This window comes from Bison bison, unplaced genomic scaffold (assembly GCF_000754665.1).
Source record: "Bison bison bison isolate TAMUID 2011002044 unplaced genomic scaffold, Bison_UMD1.0 scf7180017864479, whole genome shotgun sequence".
In the NCBI taxonomy this organism is placed as follows: Eukaryota; Metazoa; Chordata; class Mammalia; order Artiodactyla; family Bovidae; genus Bison; species Bison bison.
In genome coordinates, this window is record NW_011495039.1 from 2,863,839 (window position 1) to 2,876,964 (window position 13,126).

Below are 13,126 nucleotides of genomic sequence, written 5' to 3' on the forward strand. Positions count from 1 at the left end.
CCTTCTCCAATGCATGAAATGGAAAAGTGAAAGTGAAGTTGCTCAGTTGTGTCCGACTCTTAGCGACCCCATGGACTGCAGCCCACCAGGCTCCTCCATCCATGGGATTTTCCAGGCAAGAGTACTGGATTGGGGTGCCATTGCCTTCTCCGATATATGCACTACCATGTATAAAATAGACAACTAATGATAACCAACTACATAGAACAGGGAACTCTACTCAGTGCTCTGTGGTGACCTAAATGAAAAAGAAATCCAAAAAAGAGGGACCGTATGTATACATAGAGCTGATTCACTTTGCTGTACAGCAGAGACTACTAACACAGCATTTTAATGCAACTATACTCCAATAAAAAAAAAAAGAAATTGAAAATGGGAAAAAAAAAACACATTTGAAATGTATTAATGATGGGAAATAACTTGAAATACAAGGAAGAAACAAATTCTAATATTCTCCAAATTCAGTTTGCAGTAAAATAAAGATATAACTAACAAAAATGTACTCTGTAGGGAAAATAAGAGGAATAGAGTTATATAAGATCTGAAACAAAAATTAAATTTTGTATAGATGCTTAGAAAAGAAAATTAATATTTTAATGAGCACAAGGTTTTTAATAAATAAAATAGGTATGGTCTTCTTAAAACTGAGAAATCAATGTGTTTAAGTAATTCACATGTATAGTTTAAATCATTGTTAGACGTTTTATTATAATACCCAATCACTTCAAAAAAATAAAACTGTCTTTCAAAATTGAGGAAATTTCAAATGTAAATATAACTTAACTGAGTAATAGCTGAAAATGATTGAAGAAAATGTGTTCATTAAAAAAAAAAAAGTACTTAATTGTACTTTTGAAATACAAGTCACAGTTTGTTTTTCTCATTATCCCGTGTGTATGTGTGTGTGTATGTGTACTTACGAAAAATTTTAAATGGTGTGTGTGTTGGGGAGGACTGCTCAGGGGCACTACACAGAAACTTATTTGCTTAAGTGATACACTGCTCTCTACTGTTTAATTCCCACAATGCAAGAACAATTTGTCCTATAAATAAGATGACCCATACACTAGGTGTAAAGAGAAAACGAAGTCAATGGGGGGAAACTTCAGCCCCATAAATGTTTTTGTACTAAACGGTAAAAAAATGGTTATTCTTAAAAATGTGCATTCTGATTAGTTTCCAGAAATACAACATGAAATACTCGAGGTACCACCTAATAAATATGTTTATCCCAGAAGTTATTTGAAGCAGCTTTTTCAATTATGCAAGCCAGGGAGAGTGCAAAGATTTCCCAGGAAAGACCAAGTGACCTTTCTTCATTGTCAATGCCATTCATGGTTAGCATTTACATCCACACCTGTATCCCTCAATCTATGACTTAATGAAAGAGCAAGACAACAACACATTGTAAATAAGGGTTAAGTGAGTTCTTAGAATCATCAAGAACTAAAATATGGACACGCCTGCATCTCTACTTAGCTGTGTGGTCATTAATGATTTGCTTAAATTTTCTTGGTCTTAGTATCTTCACTATAAAATTAAGTCTTTGAATCACATTATTCATGGTTCTATCCTTTTTAAGCCTAATAGATTCTACACTCAAAATAAATACAGAATATGTCGAATAATAAATTCTACCAAAATAGAGTTTCAGGGCAGAGAGCTAGCTGAGCTCTACCCAGTCAATATTCCAAGCTCACTGCCCATTCACAGCCACGGTGCCTTGTTACCTTTCTAGAACTCCACAGAGCACAGTTTGAAAGCCTCATGACAGTACTATCTCTAAGGTTAGCTCTAAAATTCTGGACCCTCTGAGGTCAAATTCGACTCTGACCTTTATCCCTTTGGGAGCCACACATGAGATGAGTGGCTCCCATGATGCTATGCTAACTTGGACTTAGTCTAAAGTCAAGATGGCCTTCTAAGACTCATCAGAGAGCATGGGACATGGCGTGTTCATCAAGAGTGAGTGGAAGAGATACATTCTCTGATGTTACTCACTGTGATCTGACACCAAACACAATGCAGTCCCGTCAAGCCCTGGTAACATTTGACCGTTTTGTGGCACTTATCACACTTGGTTGGGCAGTTGCCTTCAACCCAGTAATGATGCATCACCTAGAACAGAACGAGAGCACTGCAGTGAGAAGAAGCATCCATTAACAACACACTCCCAAAGCCAGCATGGCCATGCACTCACATCAGTGTTCTTCTTGGACTTCACGTAAGTCTTGATACATGAAGGAGGCGCTCTAGCCACGCAGCGCTCATGGACTGTGTACTTGCAAACTGTAAGAAAACACATACACAAATTCAGAGCTCATCCTGGCCCAGACTGCAATTTTACAGAGAAAGAGTGACATTAACAGAACCTTGTTTCATAGCCGCTGCTCCCTAATCAATCCAATCAGCGGCATCAAGAAAAAGTCCAAGTCTACTGTTTTGACCATGGAACACAAAAGGCCAATTAGTACAGGAAATATTACGCATGTGAAAAACCAAGACTCTTCTATCATGGCATAGCAGGAAATGCTTAATTAAATCAGGCCTCACTCAAATTTTTCACAATAATTCCCAGATGACAAAAATATTAAAGACAAATTGATGACTGCCAAATGGCTTGGTGTCATTTGGTAGAAGGAAAAGATCTATATTTTACAGAGTATAGGCATGAGAGCAGCTGGCAGGCATGGGAGTAAAAGCCCATGAGTTTCTGCTGTTTTGTCTATTGATTTATCTAAATCTTAAATAGCTGGTTAGTCTATTTCCAGAGAATAGATTTCCTCATACATGCCAGGCCTTCAGTTAAACTTCATCCTTCATAGCCATCATGGCAATCTGTCTCCAAAAGGAAAAACCTTTGTTAGACAGCATATGGTGTGTGTGTGTGTGTGTGTGTGTGTGCGAGCATGCATGTGTGCATGTGTATGTATGTATTTTATGATATATAGATGCAAAAATTAATATATATGTACAAATGTGTATATATACACATATACAACGATATACATGTGTATATATATTTATATTTTGTGTATATATATACACAAAATTAATATGTATATGCGAATATGTATGGGTTTCCTTGGTGGCTCAGATGGTAAAGAATCCATCTGCAATGCTGGAGACCTGGGTTCAATCCCTGGGTTGGGAAGATTCCCTGGAGGAGGGCAGGGCAACGCATTCCAATACTCTTGGCTGAAGAATCCCCATGGACAGAGGAGCCTGGCAGGCTATAGTCCATGGATTTCCAAAGAGTCAGACATGACTGAGCGACTAAACACAAATATGCATATATTCACAAATACAAATATATATATGGGTGTGTGTGTGTAAAATGTGACATAAAGCCAACATATACAGTTTATTGGCATCTGTAAATCACTACATGGCTTGATTTTGAGTATAACTCAGGGTCTTATAAAGATATTCTTTAATAAAATACTGGTTTCTAATTAAGAGTAACAAATGCATAAATACAGGGAATAAAAATTAAGTAAAAAAGCAACCAGGTAGCTCTCTCAACAAAACAAAAAGAAATTAACCACTGCATGGAATTAGAATGAAAAAAATACTAAGTTCACATAATACTTATATAGTAAAACTCTCCCCCAATAGCCACATCTGTGACTCCCTTTGGCAACAGTGAGGAAGAAAAGATAGTTTCTCTTCCCTTCCCTAATGGTAATAATGTTGTATATTACATTTGCTACACTTACCAGTTAGAATTTGTGAGTAAGATTCTCACTCTTACATGACACTGCCCACATTATTTGAGAATTACCATTTTGTTTCATAAGCTCCCATCAATAGAAAATACTCTGAAAAATTATTTTCCTTAAAAATAATAAATCCTTGAAAATAAATTACTTCCTTTGTACATGGAGAATGTTATGGGGTAACCAGCCTCTTAAGTGTGGCCACCAGAAACAGCCCTCTGAAGTGGTATGACATAATTTTATGTTACTTTATCAAAATCTGTAAACATTTAAAAGCATCCTAAAATATGGTTTTTAATGTCAAATAAAACATCTGAAAGTCTTCTCCCAATTATGCTACCAAAGAAGCCATTAGCTAAAATTAATATCTGAAAAGTATGTATTATATGGAAGCCAGGTAAGAAATTAGATTTATTATAAATGCACAAAAATGGGATGTGTCCAATAAACCTGACAGGTTTTGTGAACATACACTGCAGACAAGGGTTTGGTTGGACAACGTGCTGAACTGAGACAAAGTCACCCTTAGTGAGGAGGACTCAGTATTCCCCCTGTTTTAGCAGAAGTATCACAGAATGCAAAAGTTCCTCAGGAGTACATGCTGTTGGTTTAAAAATTCTTAAGTGCCTTTTATAAACTGATACAAGCATTATCTGAAAATTCCAGTGGGCAGTATTTCGTAGAAGAAAATAAATATTGCAAAGTTAAATGTGCTGAAATAAAAATAATGGCTGAAATTCATGAACGGGCAAAACTTTGCATTCTAATACCTGTTAACCATATATGAAGAACTTCTCCATGATAGAATTAAAACTCATGTGTCTGAGGTACAAGGTTAGTTTTTATTCCTTGTGATTTCTTAATCTGAGTGCAAACTGATCATGTAATTATTTTTATTTATTTATTTTTTTAAATTTTACTTTATTTAACTTTACAATATTGTATTGGTTTTGCCATATATCAAAATGAATCTGCCACAGGTATACATGTGTTCCCCATCCCAAACCCTCCTCCCTCCTCCCTCCCCCTACCATCCCTCTGGGTCGTCCCAGTGCACCAGCCCCAAGCATCCAGTATCATGCATCGAACCTGGACTGGCGACTCGTTTCATATATGATATTATACATATTTCAATGCCATTCTCCCAAATCATCCCACCCTCTCCCTCTCCCACAGAGTCCAAAAGACTGTTCTATACATCAGACACACACGATCATGTAATTATTTTTAAAAGACTAAAAGGAATAAGCTCATTATAGGAAAACAATGTGAATAAAGCAACTAACTTGGGGAAAAAAGGACAAATATGCATAAATGTAAGATATAAGTATGAGAGGCCAGTGGAAATTTTCCTAATACTCGCAGAAGCAATGAGAATCATGAATAAACTAAATTACAGTGGAAAGAAAATGGCTTGTGAGTTGGAAAATGTCCTTATTCCTTTCCCAAGGAGAGAACTTGCCAAAACTGAAGGAAGTTAAAACTAGAATGACCTAAGCCTTCAGAAACATATTACAGGGAGACATAAATCATAGGTACAGGAAGGGTCAGGTTAATTTCTTGACTCTGTCTGCAAACAGGACTGTGCCATGAAATCAACCTTTCCTCACCGGAGGTGATGATGTCCAGGCAAAGGAAACATACTCACAGGAGCAGCAGAGGCCCTGCTTCCCTACTCCGATCAGCATGTTCAGGCAAAGATTGCAGTAGGCAGGTTTGTTAAAGTGCTTGAGTCGCCACACATGCTGTCCGTCATCCTTCACATTCTGCACGGGACGTAAGAGAAACAGATTTCACTTAATGAAATAAACAGTGGAATAAGAAAATGCCAATAAAATTCAGAGCTGGACGGCAGCATTTGAAGACAATCTGTTATTTCATCCCTGACTTTCTGCAGGATCGCCACAGAGTCTAGAAAAACACATGTGCTCTAGTGGAATGAGATCCTGCTAACAAATCTCAGATGCTACAGCAACCCACAGATTCTCACCTAATGTCAACAGTTCAACAGGAGGTCCCGAACCAGCATCACGGTCAGCCCAACTGAGCACTGCTGAGAACAGAGGCGTGTCTGCCTCACCTGGATATCTTATTTTTAGGACAATTCCATAAACAAATACGTGAATAAAGAAAGACAAAATATTCTTGAGTGGAAGATTCTGAGAGGTGAAAGCCTAGACAGAATATATTAACATTTGATCTTCCAGACCAAAGGATCAAACCTGGGTCTCCTGTGTGTCCTGCATTAGCAGGCAGATTCTTTACCAGCTGAGCTACAAGGGTGAGCTTTAAAAAAAGTGTTTGTTTTTTTTTTTTAACTTTACATAATTGTATTAGTTTTGCCAAATATCAAAATGAATCCGCCACAGGCATACATGTGTTCCCCGTCCTGAACCCTCCTCCCTCCTCCCTCCCCATACCATCCGTCTGGGTCGTCCCAGTGCACTAGCCCCAAGCATCCAGTATCATGCATCGAACCTGGACTGGCATCTACTGAATTGAGCTACCAGGGTAGCTCCAAAGCCTTGCTTAATAGTAGGAATATACAAATTTCATGATGGTGATTAGGTCTTTCTTATAAGGAAGTAGAGGGGTAGGATGGGATGAAAACATAAGACTTAAAAGTAAGTTACTGATGGTATTCTAAGGCTTCAGTTGGGGGATTCCTTACATGTTATAATTTACATTTATATATTTTTGTATGCCTCCAATAGTTAAATTTTAAAAAATAAGTATTTGTAAGGCTCTAATTAATTTTTCTTTACTTCTCTTTTGCAAAACATGAATGATTATAAGAAAATAAAAAAAATGAATGAATTTAATTTCATGGAAAAAATGGCAAAATATTAACACTGTTATTGTCTTTATTCATAACAATCTCTATCATTTTTTACCACAATAAAATCCTGAGTTTAATTAATCCAAAATCTTGGCAAAACTGTAATTATCATTTATTCTTCTAAAATTCTATATAATATTACAATAGCTATCCTCTATCAGATACCTAATTACATCTGCATCGTCCAAAACTGAAGTAAAACAAAATAATAGGATGCTTACAAATCTCTTGAATTCCTTACAAGGAGGTCAAGATACTAAATGAAGTTACTATACATTTATCACTTTTTTCACCATCATTTTCTGTATTAACATGTACTCCTTGTACATCATTCACCAAATTGTATCCAACTCAGATTAATTTTAGACATCATTTATTGGGATTCTATAGAAACCACTGCAGGTCTCGATTCTTCAGGTCAGTCAAGTTGCCATATTTCTTGGAACACACAGACCTAATAATTTTTTGAGCACCTATTATGCACTGAGTCACTAATACAAATTCTGTGGGAGTGAAATAATATAAACATGTCCTGATCATCTTGTTTCTCTAAATAATACAATATTAATAGTAATGCTTCCTGACCACTTTTTCCTATTCCTAGTCAAGACATAAACCACCAGATTTGAAGCACTCAATTAAATTCATAGTAACTAATTCTTACATTAGAACCAGAAATGTCAAATTTGCATCATAATATGAAGCATTAATGGAAATGCTTCCTGGGAGATAGTTCTCCATGGGTCTCTTGATCATCTGCACATTTTGTAAGCAGAAGAACTGTCCTCTTTCAACAATGTACAGCCTTGCATTGTAGAGACATATCTCCCTCCAGAGCAGAGGGCAGGTTTACTTACAGTCTGATATAATGAAAATAATTTCTCTTTTATAGACAAAGGTTAAGCAAGCTTGTTTACTGCATATGATAATAGCTTCCCCGGTGGCTCAGACCAAAAAGAATCTGCCTGCAACATGGGAGACCTGGGTTTGATGCATGGGTGAAGAAGATCCCTTGGAGAAATTAAATGGCTACTCACTCCAGTATTCTTGCCTGGAGAATCCATGGTCAGAGGAATCTGGTGGGCTACAGTCCATGGGGTTGCCGAGTCAAACATGACTGAGTGACTAACACTTTTCATTTCACTTTAGTTACCCCAAGCCAGAGAGTTCTCGGCTTTGATGTTGTTACTTGGGCCTCTGCATCACCCCAAGAGACTTTGCAGGCCTGGAGAGCTAGATCAGCTCTGAGACTCTTACTGCTTCTTTGCGGTGAGACAGCAATCTTGGTTTCTGACCCAGACACTCACGTCCTCTGCCAGCACCCACAGAACTGTGGCAGGTTCATTCGTTCACATACAGGTAGGTAACTCTTAGAACCTTCACAGTTCTTGATAATACTCAGCCTCATTCTCCCAACCAAAGGCTCACAAGCTCTCCACAAAAGCACTTCTGCAGAGGGTGTCACGGAGAGGACATCTCAAGACAATGGGGCTTCATTGTTTTCCCCAAAACTTAAGAAATAGCTTTTATAGTAATTTCTGAATCCAATTCTGGTTTGCTTGAGTCATAAGATTTCTAGTATCTTCGTTATATGAATGGAATGCTTTACGCAAGCACATACTTAGTCGTGTCGGATTCCTTGTGACCCCCACGTAGCCTGCCAGGCTCCTCTCCTTGGCATTTCCCCAGTAAAAATACTGGAGTGGGTTGCCATTTCCTTCTCCAGGGGATCTTCCCAACCTGGGGATCAAACCTGTTACTCTTGCATCTTCTTCATTGACAGGAGGATTCTTTACCGAGTCACCTGGGAAGGCCAGGTGGGAAAGCTTTATATATTTGCTTAATTCTGCTATAGTTTATAATAAACTGTCTATATTTAAAATTTTTCTATTCTTTCAAATAAGAATAAGGTAGCCTGATACTAAAAGATTAAGAGAGAAATTTTTTTAATATATATTGATAAATTTAGCATTAAATGTTGATAGGATCAATGCTTAAAAAACATTTTTAAGTGAAAAAGAGAAAGGAAAATTTAGTTCTCATATGTATGACTGTTCTCATAATCCCTGTCATTTTATTTTTAAATGAGTGTCCATTCCATGTGAATAAGCCTCCTCCCGTGGAAGAACACATATGGACTAAGTTAGCTGGCATTTTCCTTATCAAAAAATAAACAAGTCTGAACGTGGGTGTTCTGTCAATCAGAACACTTAGCCATGTTACAGGCTGTCACTGATGTACAAATCCATTATCCAGACATAAAACGCTTTACCAAAAACAAATTAAATAGCTTTATAGCTCTTAGCCGGATACATTGCCAAACTATGCAAAGGATGAAATATGTATGTGACTTCAAGAGAAGAAATTGAAACCAGGAGCCAACTACTTCTCAGCAGTGCAAATTACACTCCAACGCTCTGTATTTTCATGTCTTGTCTTGTTTGTCTTATTTAGATGGTAAACTTGGTGGGGGCGGGGGAGGATGGGCCCCTTTACTATATTCCATCAGCGGGGACAGCATATGCCTATTAGTACTTCTATTGCAAATAAATATTTATTGTCATAGAAAGGAATTCATTTTTCTAAAAAAGCAATGAAGAGCCAATCTGGAAGCCTTGATTCCTGGCCTCTGATGAAAATGTGGATAAGCCATTTCACCTTTATTTTCCTCTCTAATAAAATGACAGTAACCACTTTCCTCACCCAGACCGTGCTGTGAGGTTTCATTATACAATACCTGTGAAGTCAATTTAGCTCCTCAGAAGATTGGTGTTACATAAACAGCAAATATTATTACCATCATTGGGTTGAGTTGTGTAACATCCCAGCATTTCAGCTAAAAGATTTGAGAAGGATGTTTGTAGATTTAAAATGGCTTATTTCATAAAAATTGTGTTCTATTTTTTCCATCATTAGACATTACTCTTAACAAAAATGTATTCCTGATATTTAGTAAACACTGTATTTTATAATGAAGTAGTTCAGTTCTGTGCTGACGTCAGAGAAATGTTTAATGAAATCCAGGAAAATTCAGAGCGGCATCAGGGTCTTCCTCACCTTTTAATTCCTTTTGACCTTTTAAGTCAAAAGGAAGTTTCAAAGAGAAGAATGCTCTTTGGAAAATATTGAAAACTATTTCTTTATCTAGTGATTTATAAAGTTTTAGCTTTTTCCCCTTAAATACCTCCAGGATTGTACATAGTGCTCAAGTGAACTAGGAATGTTATAAATATCATTATGTTCTAAAGATGGAGAAGGAAACGGCAACCCACTCCAGTGTTCTTGCCTGGAGAATCCCATGGGTGGAGGGGCCTGGTGGGCTACAGTCTATGGGGTTGCAAAGAGTCGGACACAACTAAGCAACCTACACACACACACACCTTTTCTAAAAATGTCATGGAGAAATTTCACTGATGTCAAAGCCAGAATGCTCCCATTCCCCTGCTAAGCTTATTTCAACTGCCTTCGATTACAACACATAGAGAGCTAAGGTTGCAAATGGATTCCAACTCAATCAACAATAAGCACCATTAAATTATCTTACTTTTCTGTTCAAGGTCTCAAAAAAATATAACAATACAAAAGAAACTTCCCTTTAGACAAAAAGAAAATGTAGAGAGAAGTTTTAAAATTCTGAGCAGAGCTACAACCAACTATCCTTCTCCAGATCGCACATTCTGAAATCAGGCTCAGACCCTGATAATCTTATGGTTCAAATGCCAATTCAACAGACTGTAACATCACATGGTTATTTTCCTTGAATGACCTGATGTGGAATCTCAAGAATGGTTGCATTTATCCAGCTTCATAACTCCTTTCCTGATTGAGCAATGTATAAACAGCAGAGCAACACTGCAACCAAATTAAAAAAATAGAGTGTGAAACATTACTTTTCCAAATACAGCTTAGAGTGCGTCATCTTCTGCTCTCCATTCATATTCACCAGGGGACAGTCTTCATCAGAAACCAAACCAAACAATACTTTTACTTTATTGATCAGGCACAAAAATACATATACCAAAACATTAAAAACAATGGCAAAGTTTACACTGTAAACTGCCTATAGGGTTTAAAAACCAGGACTCTGAACAAAAATAAAGAAGTCAAAATAAATAACCATTCAAAAATCACACAGGCCAGATTTGGCACCAACAATCCAAGACTAAGAATTTAAGGTATCCTTATTTTAAGCCAGGCTTCTATTTAAATCTGTATTCCAGTTTTTATGATAGTGTGAATTTAGAAACTTTCTTTGAAAAATCTAACAATGATCCCAGATCAAAGATTTCAGGAATTGGAGCATCATTAATTGGGGCTTCCCAGGTGGCACGAGTGGTAAAGAACCTGCCTGCCAATGCAGGAGACATAAGAGACGTGGAATCAATCCCTGGGTTGGGAAGATCCTCTAGAGGAGGAAACGGCAACCCACTCCAGTATTCTTGCCTGGAGAATCCCATGGACAGAGGAGCCTGGCAGGCTACAGAACAAAGGTTCGCAGAGAGTCAGACATGACTGAGCAACTTAGGACACGCTCACAGCATCATTAATTATCTTGTTCATCTAGTACAACAAACCTTTGAACTGAAAGAATATTAGAAAAGGAAAGGGATATTCCTGACTAACTTCTCTGAACACGTCCAGAGAAGATGACTGTCTAGCAACAAAATCACCTGGTCAGTTCATAACCAAGCTGGTTATTGTTGTTGTTTAATCGCCAAGTCATGTCCAACTCTTTGTGACCCCATGAACTGTAGCCCACCAGGCTCCTCTGTCCACAGGATCTCCCAGGCAAGAATACTGGAGGTGGGTTGCTATTTTCTTCTCCAAACCAAGTCAGGGTGAAGGCCAATTTGATAATGTTAACTGCCATTCTATCATCTCTTCATTGGTCCTTACTGGAATGATCTAATTGATCTATTTTTTTTTAAATCAGACTTTTCTTTCCAAAATGATTTAAAACCAGTTAAAACTCATTGTATTTTATGACAGAATATATAATATGTAATTTGTGATATGGCATAATAACAATAGAATAAATCAAGGGTCAGCAAACTATGGCCCTTGGGTCAAACATAGCCAACAAGCTATTTTTGTAAATAACGTTTTATTAGAACACAGCCCTGCTCTCTCAGTTAGGTGCTGTCTGTAGTTGCTTTTGCACCTCAGGGGCACAGTCTGGCAGTTGCAACAGAGACTTTATGACCCACAAACTTTAAACTATTTGCTATCTGTCCTTTAATAGGCAAAGTTTGTCATCATTCTGAGTTTATTGCTAGACACAGTTATTTTAATAAATTTTATCCATTCAAAGTAAGATTAAAAAAAAAAACATATTCTTAATTGAGATGAATGCTGAAGGAAGAATGACTCAGTGTCATACATAATTTTTTTATTGTAATCAAATGCCTCCCCAAATGACAGACTATATCATTTTATACTGGGTCTCATGAAGTTTGAAGGACTCCTTCTAAGGGAAGGAAAATGACTCTTACCCTCTAGCATTTGATAAAGAACAAGGTTTTGATAAACTACGATTCTGCTTTTGGCACCAAAATAGGTATAATGTAAAACACTGTAGTTTTAAAGATCCTGTTGGTGGAGAAAACTGAACTCCAGTAAAATCACAGCTGCTCTGCGTAACATTACAAGTGAGGACTGTTCTCCCAGGACAATTTTCTGTGTAATTGGGGACATACACCATGGTCATTTTCAAATACACCGTGGTATTTAACAGGCACTATCAATTAGCATCTACTCCCTGAGCTCATAATAGACAATAGACAAGAGTATATAGGACAACAATAAGACAGGCCTCATATTAAGTGGCTGAATTCAACCTAAAACTTCTAGATTTCTAATCTGAAAAGTAAAAGTAGGGGGTAGGATACGGGGGAAATGGCTCCATGAATTAAATTCTCTACAGGTAATAATATAACATATTAATTACCTACAGAAAAGGAAATAAATCTCAATTACTAAAAAGAAAAGGCCCTCATCACTCAGTTGTCATTCCTGGTTTGTAAAACACTTACCATGTCTGGGAATTAAAAAGCTCTTTTTAACAAATAGACGCTCTGATTTGTGAATATAATTAATTGCTTATCTATTTTACAAAAGACAATATTAAAAACATTATCAGCTTTTTTTTTTAAGAAGTGAAGAAAACACTCTCAGAATTGTTCTTCAAAGGGAAAACATCCAATCTCATAGGCCATCTACAAATGTTAAACAATGTAGCCCTGCCATCTAGTGGCCATTACTGGGAACGCAGCTCAGGTTTCTTTGAACCCTGAATTTCTCCCATTAAGCACTTGCTTGGAAAATTCCATGGACGGAGAACAGGCTGCAATCCATGGGGTCGCGAAGAGTCAGACACGACTGAGCGACTTCACTTTCACTTTTCACTTTCATGCATTGGAGAAGGAAATGGCAACCCACTCCAGTGTTCTTGCCTGGAGAATCCCAGGGACAGGGGAGCCTGGTGGGCTGCCGTCTATGGGGTCGCACAGAGTCGGAAACGACTGAAGTGACTTAGCATAGCATAGAATTGGAAAAGACGGAGAAAGCA

At 37.4% G+C, this 13,126-nt stretch overlaps 1 protein-coding gene across 1 annotated transcript in view; it reads right to left on the minus strand.

Annotated features, from left to right (window-relative positions):
- DGKB (diacylglycerol kinase, beta 90kDa) overlaps positions 1-13,126 on the minus strand; it is an 873,198-nt gene that overhangs the window by 594,961 nt on the left and 265,111 nt on the right. The window contains exons 9-11 of the mRNA XM_010862153.1: positions 5,368-5,485; positions 2,201-2,289; positions 2,002-2,118 (exon numbers count right to left, since the gene is read on the minus strand). Of these exons, the coding sequence (XP_010860455.1) occupies positions 2,002-2,118; positions 2,201-2,289; positions 5,368-5,485 (324 nt within the window). The remainder of the gene's footprint in view (positions 1-2,001; positions 2,119-2,200; positions 2,290-5,367; positions 5,486-13,126) is intronic.